The sequence below is a fragment of the Centruroides sculpturatus genome, unplaced genomic scaffold (genome assembly GCF_000671375.1).
Source record: "Centruroides sculpturatus isolate CEXI.00-Female unplaced genomic scaffold, Cexi_2.0 scaffold1160, whole genome shotgun sequence".
Classification (NCBI taxonomy): Eukaryota; Metazoa; Arthropoda; class Arachnida; order Scorpiones; family Buthidae; genus Centruroides; species Centruroides sculpturatus.
In genome coordinates this window covers 226509-249185 of record NW_019385617.1, presented here as the reverse complement: position 1 = coordinate 249185, position 22677 = coordinate 226509, and the positions used below count along the sequence as shown (strand labels likewise).

Below are 22677 nucleotides of genomic sequence, written 5' to 3'. Positions count from 1 at the left end.
TGTACCGCTTATTAAAGGCACACTTGGGTGAAGACAGAAAATGCGACGAAAGACAAAAACGGCTCTTCTTCTTCTAATAGGTTAATATGGAGATGTTAGCTCTTTGCATCCGGCATCTGTAATTATGAAGTAAAGTCACCATGTACCTGCATTAATTTTAAAATCAAAATAAAAATTTATATTTTGTTTAAATATCGGATTTATAATGTTTGTAATTTAATAAAATTATTTTATAAATTAAACAAAACGTTATTAAGTGAATATATATATATTTATATTCGTTCTATATAAATTATATTTATTGTTATCGGTTTGTTAAATTTCCTGCCAATAGATGCCGCTACATTAAAACGAGAACGATATAAATCAATTGATTTACCGAAACCCAATAGCTATTTTCGAATGCGATGTTCGAGATTATGTAAGTAAGATGAATGTGAACGTAACTGCCGAAATGAATATTATTTTGAAATAAAAAAAAGTGGGCAACTGATGGCACGAACCAGTACTGAAGCCAGGCAGCCAACAGCTCAGACCACTCGCCCAGCAGCGCCCACAGTAACACATTTCGTGTTTAGCCTATTTATACAGGTACTTAATTTAACGTACACTTAGTGCCATCTATTGACAGGAAATTTAACAAAACGTTCTTAAGTGATTATCTACTGTATATAAAAGTAGAAAACGGTTTCTGTCATGGTATGCCAAAAGCGGAATTAAAATAGCCCCTAGCTACTATTTAAATTTAAATTAACAATATATAATATTTTTTCAACTTGAAGGTTAGACTATTTACAAAAATATCAAATTTTCGAGTCTATCTTGATCCTTTTTATACACTCCAGAAGTATTCAAGTATTATTTTATATTTTTACAGTATATTATTATTATTATTATTTTTTCAAGTTAATTTCTAAGGATGTTATGGGTACAAAATTTTAAGTTTGCTTAAAAATCTGTTTCTTTTTTCGAATTAGGGGAAGGGAGGGCAGGACGGAAGATTTAACTTTATGATGTAAAAAAACATAAAACAACATAATATAAAGCTTTTATTTTAATCAGTCTTGACAGAGATCTTAGATAATTAAAAAATTGTGTAATTAAAAATAATTAATATTAAGTATAAAATCTGTTAGGAATCATGAAGTGAAAACGTCAAAAATTCCATCTTGCCCTCACCCTGAAGGCAAGATGGAATACATAGGATATCCCTACATTTTACAATTGACACACAAAGTACATCCATCTTTTGTGTCTGTACATAGTTCATTTGACCAACCACAACACACTGGACACTGTACCCATGGGCGTAGCCAGGAAGGGGCATGGCCCTCCCCAGTTAACCTAGTGCCCTCCCCAGAAAATTACAGCCGAAAAAGTGTTCAGCCAATTTTCAAAAGGAGATAAAGAGTTGAAGCTAATATAATTGGGTGTAGTGTACCATGGCCTGCAATTAATCTCTGAATATTGGACTGAACTTCAAATAATTGCTTGAATGGATCCACAATAATTCTCTACAACCTGACAATGTAAACTTAAAAGTTGAGAAATTTTGATCCTTAAAAAAAACAGCGTCAATGGGTTTCTGTGCCTAATGTGAATAGTGTATCTGTAATCTCTATGTACAGTTTAGTCTCTACGGAGTGACGCCACAATAAGATCTCACATCACCTGAAAATCTTGCTAGGGCTGCCTCTGGTTCGGGCAGTGAAAAAAGTTTTCTTTCCAATTCGGCCTGGAGGAAAAAACTGTTGGCCATCCCTGGTGTATATCTAGATTAAAGACGGTGAACTATATTAAAGAATGGTAAAAAAATAATTGATTGGTTAATTTTTGTTTAAAGCATTGCTAGAATTTGATATTAATGTTACTAGAACGTATGATTAAAAGAAGTTTCATATTTTATGTATGTTAAGTTATTGTCGATTCTTATGGAAATTTCATTTTAATGAACAATAATTTGAAATAATTCAATTTTGTCTCAGGTTGGCCTCTATTAGGCCCCCATAACAAAACTCTGGCTATGCCAATGACTGTACCCAGTCCTCTGTGGGCGGTTCCACATATGGTTCTCCACATAATACACAAAACCTTCATTCATCGCCATCTGCAGTTTCTTCAGTCCAAAAACCTCTGTTGCTCTTTCTTATATACTTGTTTACCATCTAAAAACAATTACATCCTCGATTAGTTAGATAAATTGAAAATAGAAATCAAAATAATTGTGCGCGGGCAACATGGAAACTATTCCATCTTGCCCTAAAATGCAATTTTCCGTCTTGCCCAAATAACCATTGGCAATAATAATATGAACGTTTTAAAAATCCTTGAATTTTTTCCTCTTTAAATATCAATTCATTCAATCTATCCCTAATAGGTACTTTGTATAAAAACAAAATCGTAATACTTACCTTCTAGGTATAAATAATAACACTGCAAAAGTCCAATGATTGTGTAATAATCTGCTGTGAAATAAGAAATACTTGCACACGTCACTCGGTGGCATCAACTGGTCTGAGTTGCCGTTCGTAAAAACAAGATATCCGAGTGTTTCTGTGTGCATAGAGATTCGGGTGCTTCATTGGGCGGTTCGGGGTGGGTAAGTAGTTTCCATCTTGCCCTCCCTTTCCCTAAATAAAATAATTTAAAAAAAAAGAGTGGCTCAGTGGAAGCGTGCTGGGCCCGTGACCTAGAGGTCAGTAGATCGAAACCACTCTCTGCTATCCTCTTCATTTTGCTACTTTTTCCATTGAACGTCGTTCATCGTTTTCAGCATTTCAATTTTGTAACGCGTTGGGAACTGAAGTTTTTGCTTTTTTCAGGATCGAGACGAATGAAACCGATCGGCTGATCGAGGCTCTTTTTTTTTTTCGTTATTCGTTAGAAAACAAACATTGGCCGATGCGAAGAGTGAAAACAACGTTTTCGTATTTATTGCAAATTTTTCTCATTCAGAGATTTAAGTTCACGGATACACGAAAATGTGTATTTCACGACAAGTAAAATTTCAATTTGAAAAACGCATAAAAAATTTACTAGTCAGAAACGACAATATTACAGCAAGCATTAGACACTTGCAAGTTAATCAAAGTTGCTGTAATTAAATGAATGAAATAGCTTAATTTTTTTATTAACCACAACCGGCATTCTTTCTTTTTGTATGTATGGATGTTAGTGTGTATGGGGACACGATTTTCTTCACTGGCTTTGAAGCTTAACTCCTGTGCCTTTTGTCGAAAATTTCTGAAATTTGTGAATTAAGATATTCTGGTAACACTTGGCGTCCAAAGGGCCACAATCATTACAAATTTCTCTTGAGATTTTCAAAAATACAGATAACATTAGTTTAGAATCAATGAATGGTTCGACATTTTTATAATTTTATTCATTAGAAAAAGCATTATTTTAACTTTAAAAAGTTCAAATAATCCTGTTTATAAAAAACAATTTTATAAAATAATCTTATCTGAAATATTTCAAACCGATTAACGTTATTACGTAACACGTGACGCAAAAATATGACTTGATCGTAATACGTCACGTGTTCTTAACAATATATTCCAACAATACGTAACGAATTGTTAGAATGTGTTGTTGGCTTTTCCTATCGTAAGTGGTTTAAGCGTAAATTTGTTAGAAGATTTCACGTTTTTTCTTCCTTTCTTTCAGATTTACCGAAGAAATTGTGATTATGTAAGTATACTTGAGGATTGTACGACAGGCAGAGAGGGTTTTCTGTGTACCGCTTATTTAAGGCCCACTTGGGTGAAGAAAGACAAAAACGGCTCTTCTTCTTCTAATAGGTTAATATGGAGATGTTAGCTCTTTGCATCCGGCATCTGTAATTATGAAGTAAAGTCACCATGTACCTGCATTAATTTTAAAATCAAAATAAAAATTTATATTTTGTTTAAATATCGGATTTATAATGTTTGTAATTTAATAAAATTATTTTATAAATTTAACAAAACGTTATTAAGTGAATATATATATATATATATATTTATATTCGTTCTATATAAATTATATTTATTGTTATCGGTTTGTTAAATTTCCAGCCAATAGATGCCGCTACATTAAAACGAGAACGATATAAATCAATTGATTTACCGAAACCCAATAGCTATTTTCGAATGCGATGTTCGAGATTATGTAAGTAAGATGTATGTGAACGTAACTGCCGAAATGAATAATATTTTGAAATAAAAAAAAGTGGGCAACTGATGGCACGAACCAGTACTGAAGCCAGGCAGCCAACAGCTCAGACCACTCGGCCACCAGCGCCCACCGAAATACATTCCGTGTTTAGCCTATTTATACAGGTACTTAATTTAACGTACACTTAGTGCCATCTGTTGACAGGAAATTTAACAAAACGTTCTTTAGTGAATATATATATATTAGCTGTTACCCGCAACTTCGTCCGCGGACGTTTTGCAAGCAAACCCCACTTTCTTTATTATATCTTTTGTAGTAATAGTTAATAACTATTACTACAGGAGATATAATAAAGAAATTTTGTTCTTTCCTAAACTAAATCTCATCGCTGTGTCAATCTTTAAACACCAGCTTATGTCCTATTAATAAATTAAGTCCAAGTAGACAATTTAAAATAATATTAGACTCACTGAATGACTCACTGATTCATCATCGCCCAGAGCAAATTGCTGGACCTAAACAGGTGAAATTTGGTACACAGTTAGGGTACGTCATGAAAACGCACACTAAGAAGGGATTTTTCGAAATTCCCAAGTGGAGGGAGAGGAAGAGCATTAAGGCTTAATCAAAAGAACGCCTTCTATTGTACTATTTCAGATGCGATTTTTTGTTTTCAACTACGTTTAGCCTTCATTGAGTACTTAGGTGTATTAAATTGATAACATTTCAGACATTGTTATAAATATTTTTATCTATTTCGATTTTTAAAATGTTCGAACAGTTTTAAATTCGAATTTGTTATTGCATATTGGTTCGATTATAGAACGATTGTATACGTTTCAGAAAATTGATTAAATTGAAAATAGTTCGTTTGATTCTCGGCAATTCTCTTCAGCGGTAGGTGTTATATAACAATTACTATGGTTATTGAAATATTGAATGTAAATGGGGTTTGCTTGCAAAACCTCCGCAGACGAAGTTGCGGGTAACAGCTAATATATATATATATATATATTCACTTAAGAACGTTTTGTTAAATTTCCTGTCAATAGATGTCACTAAGTGTACGTTAAATTAAGTACCTGTATAAATAGGCTAAACACGGAACGTATTTCTGTGGGCGCTGGTGGCCGAGTGGTATGAGCTGTTGGCTGCCTGGCTTCAGTACTGGTTCGTGCCATCAGTTGCCCACTTTTTTTTATTTCAAAATATTATTCATTTCGGCAGTTACGTTCACATACATCTTATTTACATAATCTCGAACATCGCATTCGAAAATAGCTATTGGGTTTCGGTAAATCAATTGATTTATATCGTTCTCGTTTTAACGTAGCCAGTTTTAATGTAGCGGCATCTATTGGCAGGAAATTTAACAAACCGATAACAATAAATATAATTTATATAAAACGAATATATATATATTCACTTAAACGTTTTGTTAAATTTATAAAATAATTTTATTAAATTACAAACATTATAAATCCGATATTTAAACAAAATATAAATTTTTATTTTGATTTTAAAATTAATACATGTCTGGTCTAATGAACGTAATGTACATGACTTTACGTCATAATTATGACGTAAAGTCATGCCGGACGCAAAGAGCTAACCTCTCCATATTAACCTATTAGAAGAAGAAGAAGAGCCGTTTTTCCCTTTCGTCGCATCTTCTGTCTTCACCCAAGTGTGCCTTTAATAAGCGGTACACACAAAACCCTCTCTGCCTCTCGTACAATCCTGAAATATACTTACATAATCACAATTTCTTCGGTAAATCTGAAAGAAAGGAAGAAAAAAACGTGAAATTCTCCAACAAACTTACGCTTAAACCACTTACCATAGAAATAGCCAACAACACATTCTAACAATTCGTTACGTATTGTTGGAATATATTGTTAATAACACGTGATGTATTACGATCAATCATAAAAAATTTTTACGTCACGTGTTACGTAATAACGTTAATCGGTTTGAAATATTTCAGATAGGAGTATTTTATAAAAATGTTTATTATAAACAGGATTATTTGAACTTTTTAAAGTTAAAATAATGCTTTTTCTAATGAATAAAATTATAAAAATGTCGAACCATTCATTGATTCTAAACTAAGGTTATCTGTATTTTTGAAAATCTCAAGAGAAATTTGTAATGATTGTGGCCCTTTGGACGCCAAGTGTTACCAGAATATCTTAATACACAAATTTCAGAAATTTTCGACAAAAGGCACAGGAGTTAAGCTTCAAAGCCAGTGAAGAAAATCGTGTCCCCATACACACTAACATCCATACATACAAAAAGAAAGAATGCCGGTTGTGGTTAATAAAAAAATTAAGCTATTTCATTCATTTAATTACAGCAACTTTGATTAACTTGCAAGTGTCTAATGCTTGCTGTAATATTGTCGTTTCTGACCTGTAAATTTTTTATGCGTGTTTCAAATTGAAATTTTACTTGTCGTGAAATACACATTTTCGTGTGTCCGTGAACTTAAATCTCTGAATGAGAAAAATTTGCAATAAATACGAAAACGTTGTTTTCAGTCTTCGCATCGGCCAATGTTTGTTTTCTAACGAATAACGAAAAAAAAAAAAAAGAGCCTCGATCAGCCGATCGGTTTCATTAGTCTCGATCCTGAAAAAAAGCAAAAACTTCAGTTGCCAACGCGTTACAAAATTGAAATGGTGAAAACGATGAACGACGTTCAATGGAAAAAGTAGCAAAATGAAGAGGATAGCAGAGAGTGGTTTCGATCCACCGACCTCTGGGTTATGGGCCCAGCACGCTCCCACTGCGCCACTCTGCTACGTGTAATTCGTCTCTATCAAAGTTTAATATTAACGCTATTTACACACAAGCTATAGTGCCAAATTTCGTTCCATAATTATATTATTTTGAGATATTAAACGAAATTGAAGCCACCACACACCCACATACCTATTTAAATTATTTTGCCTTTTATTGTCATTTATTGTTCAAGGAGTCAGGAAACCTACAGATTCACAAAAGATTTTGGAATCAGTTCTGAAATGATCTCCACACTGTACTTTCTCTTTCTATGTATACATAACTGATGAAAATGTGAGTCAGCAAGACTATTTCATATTCAAAAACGTTTTTAAATGTGCTAGTTTTTTATTCGTGCTTTTTACTAAATCTGTTAGTTGTTGGCTGCTTATGTTAAACAATTACTTGCTGTTCCGATTTTTACTTACTGCTAAACCATGGAATTTCGGGCAACTGATAATAGACCGTCTTCGTTAATGAATTTTGCATAATAATGAAGTTAACTTTACGTATATGTACACGATGTTATTTAAGTACGAAGTCATTTATTGTACGCAGGTATATGATACTTTTTCTCTTACGAGTACCTATTGATGTTGTGTTTCCTTTTTTTCTTCTGTTATGAGGAATAAGTCGAATAAATAAAGATACACTATTATTAATATGAAATAATTAACGTAACTAAATTTTTTCCCCGTGATCCGTGCTAATTCTATATATATATATAATTTATTTATAAATAACATACTTGCTTACGTTCCATAAAACTCTTTAACAGCAATATCATTCGCAAATCACGCTTACTCTAAAGTAAATTTTTTGATGATTTGAACAAAACAAACTTTAGATATAGAGAAAATAATTATATACTGTATATGCATGTTTTTATTACATTTTTGAAGAATTATTTAAGCAATGCAATTGTTTTGTAAAAAGATATTTTTTTTAAATCATTTTCATTGAATTTTTGATTATTATTGCTACACTTTGTAGTAGAGTTTAGAGGGGAGATTTCACAAATAAACAGATGCGTGTGTCGAATATAGAAACACTTTGCAACTATTTGCGAATTAATTTAACTGAAGTGTTTGAGGTAGAAGAAAGCTATTGACAAATTGTACGAACAAGAAGAATTGTCTAAAAAACAATCGAACAGATTACAATAATGAACTGAAAGATTTCAACTTAAATGTGCGGCATTGCAGGAAATACTACTATTCATGCAGAATTTAGATCACAAACTCCACAATTTCACGAAATGATTTGGCCTTTGGTGTGTTGCTATGATCATTCTGTTAAATTGTGGAACTCGTCCTCTCTATTCTGCGTAATAAGTAGCATTTTCTGTCACTCCGTACGTTTAAGATGAAATCCTTCCTATGATTCTTGCAAACTGTTCGATCGTTCTGCATTTGTCCATTGCATTTTTCTACTTCGAACACTCCCCTTGAAACTAATTCACAAGTAGTTTCAAAGTATTTTTGTATTCGTGATACACAAATGTTCATTTGTGAAATCTCTTCGCTAAACTTTACCACTCTCTTACATTATATTATTTATTTTGAAAAGGTAATAAGATTTTTATGATGTTATAAATTATATCTCAACGTTAGTATTTTTATTTTATAATAAATCTACGAAAAAATTTGAAAAGATGAAGGTAAATAATATTTGTAGAATGATGATAAAGCTTTTATTTTTAAATAAACATAATGCAAATTTTATATATCAAGTAACAAATATAATTTTAATTCGGAAAATTTCATTTAAAAAAAACACAAATTACAAAACAAAAACAAATTTATTAAAATTTAAATTTGCAAAATAATTCTACTATTAACCTGGATATACAATTTTGATCACTCACGATTGATACGCTTTTGTAAATTTAACTAATTTGGCCTCAAATTAAATGTTATTTTCAAGATTGCAACTGTAAAGAAAAAGAAAATTGTAAGCAGCATTGCAAATTACACACAAGCTGCAACAGAAAAATTCCAGTGTATAAAATTGCATACCTATGCAAAATTCTTTTATCATTAGAGAGAAAAGCTTTCACCATATAGGGGGAAAAAGCATAGTTTACATTGGCGAACTATATTGCAGTAACTAAAAAAATCATTTACTAGAACAAGAGATGATTTCGTATGAACTTTTATATCGCGGTTTCGATACAACGTGATCCTTATACGTATAGGAATTATGTTATATCGAAGCCGTGTTGTATAAGTACTGCGTTATAGAAGGATTAACTGTATCTTGTTTAACAAATACTACGATAATGGTAAGAAATCTGTAGACGAGTCGTTTAAATCTTCCAATCAATCGGCGACGTGTTGATTAGATGGAAGCCATCCGAATATCAAGTAAGGACTCGGATTGTTTGTTGACTGGCGGCTAATGGATTGTTGCCATTTGATCGATCTCCCCTACACACCTTGCTTCCACCCTATTAGTTCTACTCGCAATATCGCATGCTCTATCGTTTCCTTTTATCTGAAACTCTCGACCGTTGATCACATTTTGAAATATTTGGCATTTGAAATTCGAGAAAAATTTTTTCCTTTTCCATTGGTGTCTAATTTTTGATTTATATTAAGGGAAAAACCCTTGTGAATTGCGCCCCTTAAAAGTAAAACCGGAAATTATGCGATATACATAGACTAATTTCAGAAACCATGGATAGCCCACCAGTGGCCAAACGATCTTCGTACCCTGAACACTGGGAGTTCCGTCGTGGGTTCTCTAGGGGTAGAGTTTTCCGGTTTTTCTCCACGTTTGTAACTCCTAAATAGAAGCCAGTTTCCCTTAAAAAGACTTCCCGGAAGGCATCCCCCTAAGCAGATCGCTAAGTGTTGCGTTGCTATAACTTAATAAACAACAAGAAACCATGCATTACCATTACTTATGATAAAAGTTATCGATAGTAAGAATAAAGCTACTGAAGTTTATTTGAATTATTGTATCTAATACAATTTACGTGACCCGACGTGTAAATTGTACAACATACGTAAGCACCGTATAAATAGATAGCAGCATTGGAATAATGCATAGAAAATACTAGACTGTCTATATGGAGAAAAAAAGAACAGATTTTTTATTGTTACAGTCATGTTTACAAGGAAAACGTTATAAACCGTATAGAAACAATTCTTATTACGATAATAATAATATTTTATTTTCATTCTCCACAGATATCATTAAATGCGATTTGCATATTGGTTAATAAAGAAAGACATTTTGATTTTAACATCCTTCTCAACAATGTGTTAGTAATGGGCACTTCCAACGAATTCTTCATGCTTCCAGCTCTTTTTTTATCCAACATCGAATCCAATTTTCTTAACAACTGACCTAATAGGCACGGATTTTTTTGGGTGTTTAAAAAAACACCCCAAAAAATAAAATAAACGGTTACATCAACGTTATTTATACAAAATAGATTTATCATTTTTTAATCTTTAGTGTAATTATTCAATAGAGATGACTCAGTAAATAAATTTAATCACGGATGTTTGAAAATATATAAATAAGTTGCAACTTACGTCGATATTTCGTTTTCAAACGAACTAAACTTGTTTATTAATATCAAAGTTTTTAACTGATTCCTATTTATTAAATTTGTATATCATGAAAATTTATTGCCTCTTGTTTATGTTAAATTAGAAAAAAAATAACATTTTAAAAATAAATTTTTTATATTCTGTTAAATTGTGGAACTCGTCCTCTCTATTCTGCGTAATAAGTTGCATTTTCTGTCACTCCGTACGTTTAAGATGAAATCCTTCCTATCATNATGAAAATTTATTGCCTCTTGTTTATGTTAAATTAGAAAAAAAATAACATTTTAAAAATAAATTTTTTATTCATTCCAATGGCTTTAAAATCAGTTCTTGTGTCTATACTGATTTTCGTGATTTGTTCTTCATGTTTAAGTGACAAGGTAAGTTATTACCATTATATATACTTTATAACTTAAATATTTAACTTATTTATTTGTAAATTATATTAAAAATTTCTAAAAATTTCAGGTTACACTCCGTAGAGATTACAATAATGATAATAGTAAGGATTTTTTGTTGCTCTTGATAGTTAAAATCTGTTAATTAAGTGTAAAGTAATATAAGAAATTTAAAAGCATTTAATAATAAATAACTCGGTTTAAACTATACAACATGTAAGGATTTCTTGCAATGTTCTTGTAAATTTAATATACTGTATTCTGCATATAAAATATTTGCGACATTTTAAATTGAATTTATAAACCTATAAAAGAATGTCCCTTGGGATATATTAAATCTAAATTAGAGTAAATAAAGGCAAACAGTACGAGTAATGAAATTAAATATTCATATATCAAAATGTGCAGGAAAAATTACTCTATAAAAATTATATAAATTAAAATTCTATCAAAATATGTAACTTTATCTATGCTTGGGAGACCGAATCGTGTAAGAGAAATTTCAGGAGAACCGGTAAAAGGTAAGTTAGAAAGTTTATTTAACAGAAGATAAATTTTAGAAATATCTTTAATGACTTTATAAGAATTGTCCTATTATAAGAAATAGCCCACATATGTTGACAATAATCAACGATCGTTTGAAAATTAGTAAATTAAATAATGCTTATTTAATTTACTAATAATTAGGGCTTATTTAGATGAAATGTGTTTACAGTTTCTGCCAAATCTTCGATTATTTTATCAATATGATGTTTATAGGCGAGTTTACCATCGATTATAATATCCATGTCATTAACTACACGTTTACAAGATTTTTCTAAAATCGGGATGGATTCTTATCAAGAGAAAATACATGGCTACAGTCTTGTTTAGAGGAATGATGAGGTTAAAATACAAAATAACTAACACAAAAAATATATACAGTAGTAGAAAATGAAGTAATTAGAGCTTTTAACGATCTTGTTTTGTACAATGTATTTTCATGCTGTTGCTAAGCTTTTATCATCTGCTTTTACATATTTAAAGTTTCTCAGCGTTCTGTGCTAATGTTGGGGAGTGTATTGACTTAACGATGCTTGCTTCTTCCCATTTTATCACCGAGCCGCCATCCTGGATAGTACCGTGCTATTGAATTCCTTTCTTACGTTATATTGATGTTATATAGGGGAGATCGGGGCAACTTCGGCATGCGGGGCAAGTTTGTCAAGCGCTTTTTTTAAAAACAAATTAAAAGGAGACTTTGGTTATAGGTTAGGCAGTTGAGTTTTATTGGTGGCTTGTTGAGTGTAGTGTTTTTATTGTTCTCCAACAAGCGTAGTTGAATTATCAAGCAAATTTTCATTTTCGTTCAATTCCATATAATATTTTTTTTCCATTTATATTGAATTGGCAGGTTTTGTTATAATTCCATGATAACGAAAGTTACTTTTCCTGTTAGAAGGATGTAACTTCAACTTATTCACGTGGCCAGATCGTGGCTTGGCATTCTGTTCTCAGGGTTGTACTTAATGTTTCGAAATCATGACTAGCGGGGTAAGATCGGCAACATAAAGCCACATTAGAAGCAAAGGATAAAAATCAAACAGATGATAAATGAAAACATGTTTGCATTTGTTATTCATGTATATATGTCTTTGAACTTGCATTTCGTTGTAATAATATTAAATGGGTGTTGGATTTGTATTTCTTTGTTTTAATAGTGAATTCCAACTTATACATTGTTAATAACATAATTTTATATACGTGCCTATCTTGCCCCATTACTGTTGCCCCTATACCAGGGGCAACTTTAATAAAAATAATTAAAATAATTACAACTTTACAAAAAGAGAGAAGTTGCCGATCTTGCCCCTATACCCGGGGCAACTTCGTCAATTTCTCTCTTCTTGTAAAGTTGTAATTATTTTAATTATTTTTATTTCCAAACTGATTTTAACCAGTTCTATAGTAAGGTAACATTCCAATAGACAATATGCAAAGCTTTTTTTTTCAGTTTACAGCAGTATTTATTACACAAAATTTAAGTAAAGCTTAACATGCCGATCTTGCCCCGATCTCCCCTAAGTCTAATTCTCAAGTTCCTTGTGGATTACACCGATGTAATCGTTGTCTATTCCCAACAGCATGTTCAATGTACCCCGGGTATTCTTGCCATTTCTTCTGTTTCTAATCTATCCTTATCGTTTCTTAAAATTTGATACACAGTTAGGGCTTTTTTTACAATCATATTAGATCCTTTACAACCATTAAAGGGTACAAGTTCTCCATGCAGTCCGTTACATCCCTATTTCCTCATTATTAACATAAGATCTGGTAATTCTTTCACCACTTTTTCTGGGTTCTGTGCAATCAATATACAGTAGACCCCCTATAAAACGGGTTCATATAATACGGAATCGCATGTAACGGCGAAAAAATTGCGATTGTGTTCGTATAAACACGCTAAAAGAGACTCGTATAATACGGTAAAACGTCATCGCCGACTCGTGTCGCGATAGGATTGGTTGAATCTAGACCAATAGCGGATATTGCACAAACCGTTGAGTTTAAACGAGCAGCGGACCTACTAAAACCCATTTATTATTTAACGGCCATAAAAATTATATTTATATTAATGATGTATCCAAAGTTCAGCGAAATTTCCGCACAAAAATAACTTATCAGGAAACACGCGCCCGCCGTTCGATGCGTCGCTCCACGACGAAAAGAAGCTTAATTAAGCAATGGCGTCCTCGAACGGTGCACACTCGGTAAGTAATCCTACAATTTTTTGTTTATAACATAGTTTATATGGATTATTCCCAAAAAATTATGTGTTTTGGAAATGTTGAGTCAAATTATTCTAGAATCGATTAATTTTACGAAAGAAAACCTTTCAAAAAGCCGTAGTCCCTAGCTTGAATACGTCCCGAGCTGTGATTGGCTCATGTATTTAAGTGATCGTAAAACACGAATTCATATAAAACGGAACGTACCTACCATATTATAGGGGGGTCTACTGTACTATTCTCAAAATTGATGGTAATGCATTTGTGCAATCGCTTATGAAGAATATAGGTCGGTCCTCTACATTTTACTACTAGCGATATTATTTCCTTACCGAGCTTATGTGTTTTTGCGAACGCAAATAATCTTGGCAAATAGTCTCATGTTCAGACATTTTTCAAAGAAAGTTAATATGTTAACTAGCTTGCTTTCTTCTACTTTTTTAAAACTCTTCTATCGATGCGTTAAATAATTTTTTTTTATCAATCCGTTCGCATACTTATTCATTCTATTTTGAACGATTCTTAACGGTAGAGATGTTTCAAGAAAAATTTATCCTGAGGATGGTCTATTAAGTTAATAAAGGTTAAAATGCATATATAGTAGCATGGATTTAGTTGTTAATTTTTTATGCTTGATGAAAAATGAATAGATTTATTTTATTTTATTAGGAAACCTCCAAGCAAAGACACAATTGAAGGCTGATTCTGTATCAAATGTATTTTTTTGGTCTAAAATAGAGGCACCTTCGGTTGCAAGCAGACGAACAAGAAAAGAAAACCGTGAAAGCAAAGTTCAAGATAATCATGAGGCATCCGAGATTATAGATACTGGTACATTAGAAATAGAAGGAGAAATAATAATAAATGAGGAGAAGGATGAGGAGGAGGAGGAGGAGGAAGAGGAGGAAGAGGAGGTTACCTGGGACTATTAAAAATGATGTGGTAAGCACTCTGTAACTACACAGACACACACTTTGGAATCCCGATATCAGTTGAAAGATTTGAGTTTGACAACAATTCTATACATTACTATACTGGGTTAGAGAACTACAATTCTTTCAATTTTGTACTATAAAGTTTGTGACCGGCAGCACAAATAACAGCTTAAGATATTACAAGTATGACATATATAATATGACAGTATATATAACAAATATGTACAGGTTGTAACAGTCTCAGTGCCAAACCAGTTGTTCTTGACTTTAAAAAAATTAAGATTGAATACAGCAAATTTTGAGTTTAGTAGGATGTTCAGTGTATCTGAAGAAACAGTACGAAATATTTTCATCACTTTAATCAATTTCATGTATTTACAATGGCGAGAATTCGATATATGGAGTGAGAGATCTCTTGTAGACACATGCATGCCTAGTTATTTCAAAATGAAATTTTTAAACACTAAAGTTATTGTTTTTTAGAATGCAAAATAAGCAAACCAAAATACTCTGTTTAACAGCAGGCTACATTGTCATCATATAAAAATTACAACACATTAAAAGTATATTATAATACGCTTTTTGTCTAGTTTTGTATATATTTGTGAGGACTATGTTGCCATCTTTATAAAGAGGCCAATATAGTTTTTACAAATATACATTAAAATCAGTTGTAGGTTGCACACCAGGTGATCTGATAAGTTTTCTTTCAGAAGCATACGATGGTTCTGCAAGTGATCGAAAGGTTTTCACAATGTAAAATAACAGAGGCAAAAGAGTGTGTAATGGCTGATAGAGGTTTTAACATTCAGGACTTGCTAATTACTAATGACGTTGTGGTAAATACACCCACTTTAATGAAAGGAAAACACAGCCGAACAGCAGTTTGTTATCTCGAGATAGAAAAATATCTAGTAAAAAAATACATATTGAACGTATTATAGGAATACAAACTTTTGAGGCATTCGACAGTAACCAAACTTGGCATTGAATTTATATTTAGGTGTTTTATGTTATGCAATTTTAGACCATGCATTGTTAGAAGAGATGCTTAATTTGTTTCACTATTAACATAGTATATAATTTTTTTTTTTCATTTTAGACTCTAGTATAGATTAAGAATGTATTCTAGTATACACAGTAAGATTTTCAACGTGGAATTTCAATTTAAAGTACTTTTAAAATTTGTACTATAGTTGAATAAATGTTTGTAAATTTGTAAACTAATAAAGTAATTATAATTTTTAAAACAAAAACTCTTTTTTATTATTTAAAAAAATACACACTTTATACAACATCTAGAAAAATTTCAAATAATAAAACTCAAATTGTAAAATAAAAATAACAATTAGCTCAGTTGTTTTACAAACTTAACGTTTATAAAACAGTTTTTTTAACACTTTGTTATTATCCACAAGCTAAAAATGGGTATTTTGGATGAAGAAACACGCCATATTCTTTCACAGAAGTACAGTCGACCTCCCCCATAACACTGTTGATAATTCCGTTTTATATGAATTCCATGTTGTACGAGTCACTTAGATTTTACATATACGTGTGTCGGGCTGTGAACGGCTCACGTATTTGTAAAATTTATGTGACTCGTACAACATGGAATTCATATAAAACGGAATTATCAACAGTGTTATAGGGGGGTCGACTCCCCTATAACACTTGATAATTCCGTTTTATATGAATTCCATGTTGTACGAGTCACTTAGATTTTACATATACGTGTGTCGGGCTGTGAACGGCTCACATATTTGTAAAATTTATGTGACTCGTACAACATGGAATTCATATAAAACGGAATTATCAACAGTGTTATAGGGGGGTCGACTGTAATTACAAAAGAAGAATATGCCGCAGTTGTTTTTTTTTCATATCTTAATCCACTAGAAATTGCCTTACTTTTTATTGGCTTGCTTGAGAGTAACGAGGCACACAATTTCAGTGTGTCTGCTGATTTTATTTTACAAACTTTTCCAAATGAATCAAGTAGTTTGAGTGCAGGAGAGCTTTCACATGATATAGAAAAATTGAATTCCATGATTCCTCTTATATTCCAGTAACCTGAAAATTATTGTAAACAAGTTTAATGACTAGTTAACATATCATTACCAATATTTTAATAAATTTTTTCTGTCTCATTGGCAGGGAAGGAAAAAAATTATTATTATATATTATATTCTTACCTTAATATATTACATATTATATAAAAACAAATATTATAAGGTAACGTATTTTACAAGGTATTTTAACGTGTTTTTACATTTATATACAAAGTATCAAATTATAATGTTAACAATAGAATAATTTCATTGAAGAAACGCATTTCTTCAATGAAAGCTAATAACCAGAATGCCCTTCTTTCCGTACGATTACTTTGAAAACTCTGTCCGTCGTCGACTAGATCGACTTTTGAAGAAAATTATGAGAAATTTCCTCCCATTTCTCAATGATTGCAGCCTTTTAATCTTTGGTGTTATCATTATTGCTTTCTATTTGCGTAGACTGACTAATCGTAAGTCCCCAGGCATTCTCCATAAGGTTCAAATTTCTGGTGACACGATTTACCAATCCACGACTCGATCCCCGTTGGCCAGAAACAATTCCCAGGTGATGTTGGCGATATGGTTATCTTGCTGAAACTGTCACTGATGATTCCCAGTCTTTCTCCAAAGAAAAGTAGATGAATTTCTAGCTGTTGGATGTATCCTTTAGCATTCTGCTTTACTTTAGAAAAGACAATACTGTATTTGTTTTCTATCGCTCTCCAAAGGCAGCCCAAAGTATCACGGAACCTCCACCCATTTGTCATTTGGAGTAGGTTTTTCATTCCTTTCTTAAATCGTGCCAATAGTATTGGCAATCATCGGGGCCATCTAAATTGAACTTTTTCTCATCTGACCACACAACATTCCTCCACTCTTCCTTACAGGTTACGTGATTTTTGGCCAGTGTCAATCTAGCAGCCTTGTGCTTGTCTGTAAGCTCTAGTTTCTACTTTGGCGTATTCTAGATGATTAACAGCGTAAACAACGTTCAAAACTGTCCTCAAACTTACTCGATGTTCGGATTTTGCAACATATTTCTGAGAGGGCTTGTTTCTTTCGTAATTTTCCTTAAAATTACGCGTTCTTGCAGCGATCTTCCGTGACTCTACTTAACTGTGTATTCTTCACCTAACTTCAAATAATTCTTTATCATGCAAATTCATCTTTTTAAGTGTTTTAGCACTAAATCATGTTGACTTCATCGCAAATATGTTGACCTTTTCTCTTTTCCCCATTCCAAATTAACAATGTCTTGCTGTACAAACAGAAGACAACTATGTGAAATTTATTTGTTGTTATAGTATGGAAACTGATGAATTAATTTTTATTGAGTTTCTTTTACAGAAAAAGTCCAATAAAGTTTATTATTATTATTATTATTTTGTTTATAGGAGGTCAATGTGTAACAGATATGTATTATAGATTTCGAAAACGAGCGGCAATTGTTGATGGCACTCACGCAGGTTTAGATGTTTATCATTTCGTGGTAAGAAATAAGATTTTCGATAATTTAGAATATTATAAACATTTAAAATTATAAATTAATCTTGCTAATATTACTTTAAAGGCACGGATTTATTATAAAAAACAAGGAATGTGTGGAGCAACTGTAATTACAGATAGCCATTTATTGACAGCTGCTCATTGTCTGTACGGGTAAGTCGTATAAATGTTGGATTTATATATTGCCCACGAAATTTATACGGTAAATTTTCATTTATTTTAACTTATTTTCGTTTATAGTAACCGTACATTGACAATATAATGCAGTAAATATTATGTTCGCTTCTGTTGAAAACAAAAACTATTTTCAACAGCTTATTTCCACCCTCTTCTGTTAAAAATGGCTTTGAATTAAAATTTCTGCATCTATTTATGTTTGTTTTAAAGAGGATTCTTGAAAACAATTGTGTAAAAAAGACTTGAAATGAAACACTCGTTACCAGAAAAGCTTATTTAAATTGATGAGACTGTTGAGCAAATTGCTTATAGCCAAAAACATCTATCATTAGTACATTACTGATACTAATACTGATGAATTGTTGGCAATGTAAGACACCATCGGAATTCTACTTGAAACAAGTAAAATTTATTAAAATGACTTCGTCTTAGAATCTAGAACATACAGTAGTATACAAAGTAATAATGATGCGGTTATTCATCGTAAAAATCGTGTTATAAGAAACTTACGTTATACAGTCGATCCCCCTATAAGATCATTGATTTTTCCGTTTTATCTGAATTACATGTTGTACGAGTCACTTAGATTTTACAAATATGTGAGCCGTTCACAGCCCGGCACACGTATTTGTAAAATCTAAGTGACTCGTACAACATGTAATTCAGATAAAACGGAAAAATCAATGATCTTATAGGGGGATCGACTGTATATAAAAAGGGAGTTGTCGTTCCAAACCACTTTCTAAATACAAATTTTATATATCATGTAATAAAAACCAATATTAATTCAGTAAATTTCATTTAACAAAACACGAACTTATTAAACTTCATAAAGTAATTGTACAAACCAGGATATATGATTGATATGCACTTCTTTTTTGTAAGTCTTTTAAAGCTTCCACTTTAACTAAGTTGACTTTACTTATTATAGAATTAAATGCTATTTTTAAGAAATGTTTGCCATGAAAAATAAAAATTTACATTCTTAAAGAGAAAAGCTTTCGTTAATATAAGGGAAATGCACAATATACATTGTTAGACTATATTGTAGTAATTAAAAGAACGTTTTACTAGAATAATATAAACAGATGATTGGGCTGCAATTTGAAAAAGATTGTAGACATAAATTCTCATTGTCAATCGTTAATTATTCTACCTGTCTGTCTGTCCTTCTTAATCTCGAGACACATTTTAAATAGATAAACGTCGAAAAGAGAATTGGAAATCGTAAAACGACTAGGACCAGATTAACTATACAGAAACGTTCGATTTGTATCGCAAGTTACATTGTTCGAATTCAAAATTTTTACCCCAAAATGAGTTAGGTAGATGACCGACAGGACTCCAATAATAACAGAAAAGTATGATATACAGGGACAAAACACTACACTAATTTGAAGTAGAAAGAGTATATTTTAAATTGGAGTCACTAATATTAGCCTTGGAGTGAGGATTAAGAAACACAGATACGATGTCGCAAAAAGCAAGTGTGCAACAGCATTATCCAGTCTGAGTAAGTGGTATATTTTAAATTAAATAAATTAACAATATTATTAAAAATTGCAGCCAGGCATTGTGATGATATCACAATAAATAATCTCTTGTTTCATACGAACTATTGTGTATTTAACGTGCTGTTTTATCATGAATAATATATATATATTTGGAAAATATCAACTAATAAATTCGACAAAAAAATTAAAAGAAACAATATTAAGTTTAAATTCTAAAATCGCAGTTCTTTAATTAAATAAATACCATGTGCTTATTTTACTTGTAGCATGGAAAAGAATCTAAAAGAAATGTGTTTGCTCATAAATGCCTACGATACTTCACAAAATGAAGGGGATCAAGAGGCTCGGAATATATGTAACGTTCGACTGCATCCCAGATACGATTGCAATAACTACGATAATGATATCGCAATCGTTAACTTCGAACCACCTCTTTCTTTGGGCAGCAGATTAAGAGCAATAAGTTTACCACCACCAAACTTTTATTTTACTGAAGGACTTACTGTCATCGCTTGGGGATGGGGTGGAAAGACTCCCGGTGAATTTCAATTTTTAATTAATCTTTTTCATTCTATCAACATTAACTAATTAATTCTATTATTTTTGTATTAGATGACACGGGCGTCGATACTTTACAGGAAGCAAGGCTCAGTATTATTTCTGAAAATTCTTGCAAAAGGTATTTTCTTATCACCTCAGATAATATTTGTGCAAAGAGGAAAGATGGAAATGCCTGCCACGTTCGTAATGTTTTATATTTAAAAATAATTTATTGTTAAATAACAGTGTTAAATTTTAAAACAATTCGATTAATTATTCGAAATGAAATCTTCAATTAAAATGAAGACATATTGAAAAATAAATAAATCTAATACCGAAGTTGAAGTATTCCACAGGAATAGGGTTTATTTCAATTATAAAATTATAATTATATTATTATTTTAGTGTCATTATTTAATAATTTTAGGTGTTTTTTTCCACGTTTTTACTCGTGTACAGTACATAAATTTTATAAGAATGACTTAAAAATCTGTACTTTACACACTTTGATTTACCGTGAGCCGTGCTGTGAACGGCACACGTATTTGTAAAATCTAAGTGACTCGTACAACATGGAATTCATATAAAACGAAATTATCAACAGTGTTATAGACTGTGTATTTTAAACATTTTATATTTTGTTAGTTGCATTTAGATTTTATATATACTACTATTGTTAAGATAATTTTTTAAAAATAAAAAAATATGAATTTATTAAAATACTGGAAATTTTTACAGTTTTTAAACTTTATTTTACTTTAGGGAGATTCGGGAGGATCAGTTCTTTTAGAACATTACAATTATTATATTGCCTGCGGAGTTATTTCGCGTGGATATAAATGCGGAGGATTGAATACCCCTGATATTTATACTAACGTAGCAAAATATGTTACGTGGATATATGAAAATACAAAAGATGCTGGTTGCAAACCAAACATATTATTTGACCTTTAAAATTTATTTTACGATTTTTAATGGTTTCATTAACTTTTAACTCTTGGTACTTGTGTAAACTAGATGATGATGATTATGACTTCTGTAAACCAACTAGAATTATGTATTAATTAAATGAATAATAATAAAATCTAAAAAAGATGTATATTGGTTTGTAACAAATTATACTTGATGTACTTTTTTTGAATTAACAATTAATTAGTAGATAAACAATACGGTTCTTAAAACAAAATATTCGTTCATTGCCATAAAAATTAGCGCACTGGGAAGACGTTGTCGTAAGATAAGTCTGAAGAAGATTAGAGTTATGGCGTTTTGGCCCATTGCATAATGCCAGTAGTGAGCCAGTTAAAGTGGCCTACAAAAAAAAGCGCAAATACACCCTGTCCGTAGTTTAACTGTTGCAGAGGGATGCTGTATCACTAGAGATGCCTTTACGTCGCAATAGGAGACCATATGAAGAATTAACTGAGTTTGAGAGAGGAAGAATCATCGGGTTGCGAGAAACCGGATGGACATATAAATAACCCATTTACGAAAGAAACGAGTACGATAGAAATATCATTTTTAATAATAATAGTAATAATAATATATAATAAATGTCAATACTAAAAGCCAACGCAGCTGAATAATAACGTTTTTAATTAAATATTTAAATTTCATTCGATGACAAAACTAAAATTTTAAATATTTTCGTTATATCGGAATGACTTTACAAATTTGCATTTAAGAATAAAGAAGTATTCAGGAGTTATTTTAGGATGATTTTTAATTAGTGTCTATATGGCAATTAAAGTTTTGTAAGCTGTGAATGTAAAAGTGCATTTTATTTAAAAATCTGTTTAAACTGAAGTTATTTAATCATACCATACGACACAATAACAAGCAAAACAATAGTATTTTTCAAAAAACAAAACAATTTTCTGCTAAATCACCATCTCACTCAGACGTGTAAGTTAAATAGCATACGGACGATCTACCACACCCTGCTCTGTTAGTTTTGACCAATTACAGGTTATACTTGTTATTTAAGCTTCTTAAGTATTATACGAAAGAAATAAAAGTCACCCGCTAATCTTAAGATTTTCGAGGTTAAAGTAAATATAAACGAGTGTAAAATATTCTGCAAGTCAAAAGCAAACATTCTATTTTTTTTCATTTTTTTTTATTACAGCAATTTCTAGTAAGCAAGCATGACTTTCAACTAGCACAGTATATCAATACGTTAGCATAATTCAGTATACAGTAGAGCGTCGATTATCCGAAAATCCATCATCCGAAACGTCAATTATCCGAAAGAATTCCAGTCGGCAAATTTAAATT

General features: G+C 31.4%; 2 protein-coding genes and 1 non-coding gene across 3 annotated transcripts in view; 2 read left to right on the top strand and 1 right to left on the bottom strand.

Moving 5' to 3' along the window:
* Positions 1–6892: 6892 nt before the first annotated feature.
* Trnam-cau lies at positions 6893–6964 on the bottom strand. The gene has a single exon. It is a non-coding gene; the product is annotated as a tRNA-Met (tRNA).
* Positions 6965–10762: 3798 nt separating this feature from the next.
* Positions 10763–22677, top strand: part of LOC111640634 (venom serine protease-like) — a 43912-nt gene continuing 31997 nt past the window's right edge. Inside the window, exon 1 of the mRNA XM_023386669.1 lies at positions 10763–10888. Coding sequence (XP_023242437.1) covers positions 10820–10888 — 69 coding nt within the window. The 5' untranslated portion in view covers positions 10763–10819. The remainder of the gene's footprint in view (positions 10889–22677) is intronic.
* On the top strand, positions 18055–21529 carry LOC111640629 (chymotrypsin-like protease CTRL-1). Its single transcript, XM_023386665.1, has 5 exons — positions 18055–18152; positions 18234–18322; positions 20127–20398; positions 20473–20600; positions 21163–21529. The coding sequence occupies exons 1-5, from the start codon at positions 18078–18080 to the stop codon at positions 21352–21354; spliced, it is 756 nt and encodes a 251-aa protein (XP_023242433.1). The 5' UTR covers positions 18055–18077; the 3' UTR covers positions 21355–21529.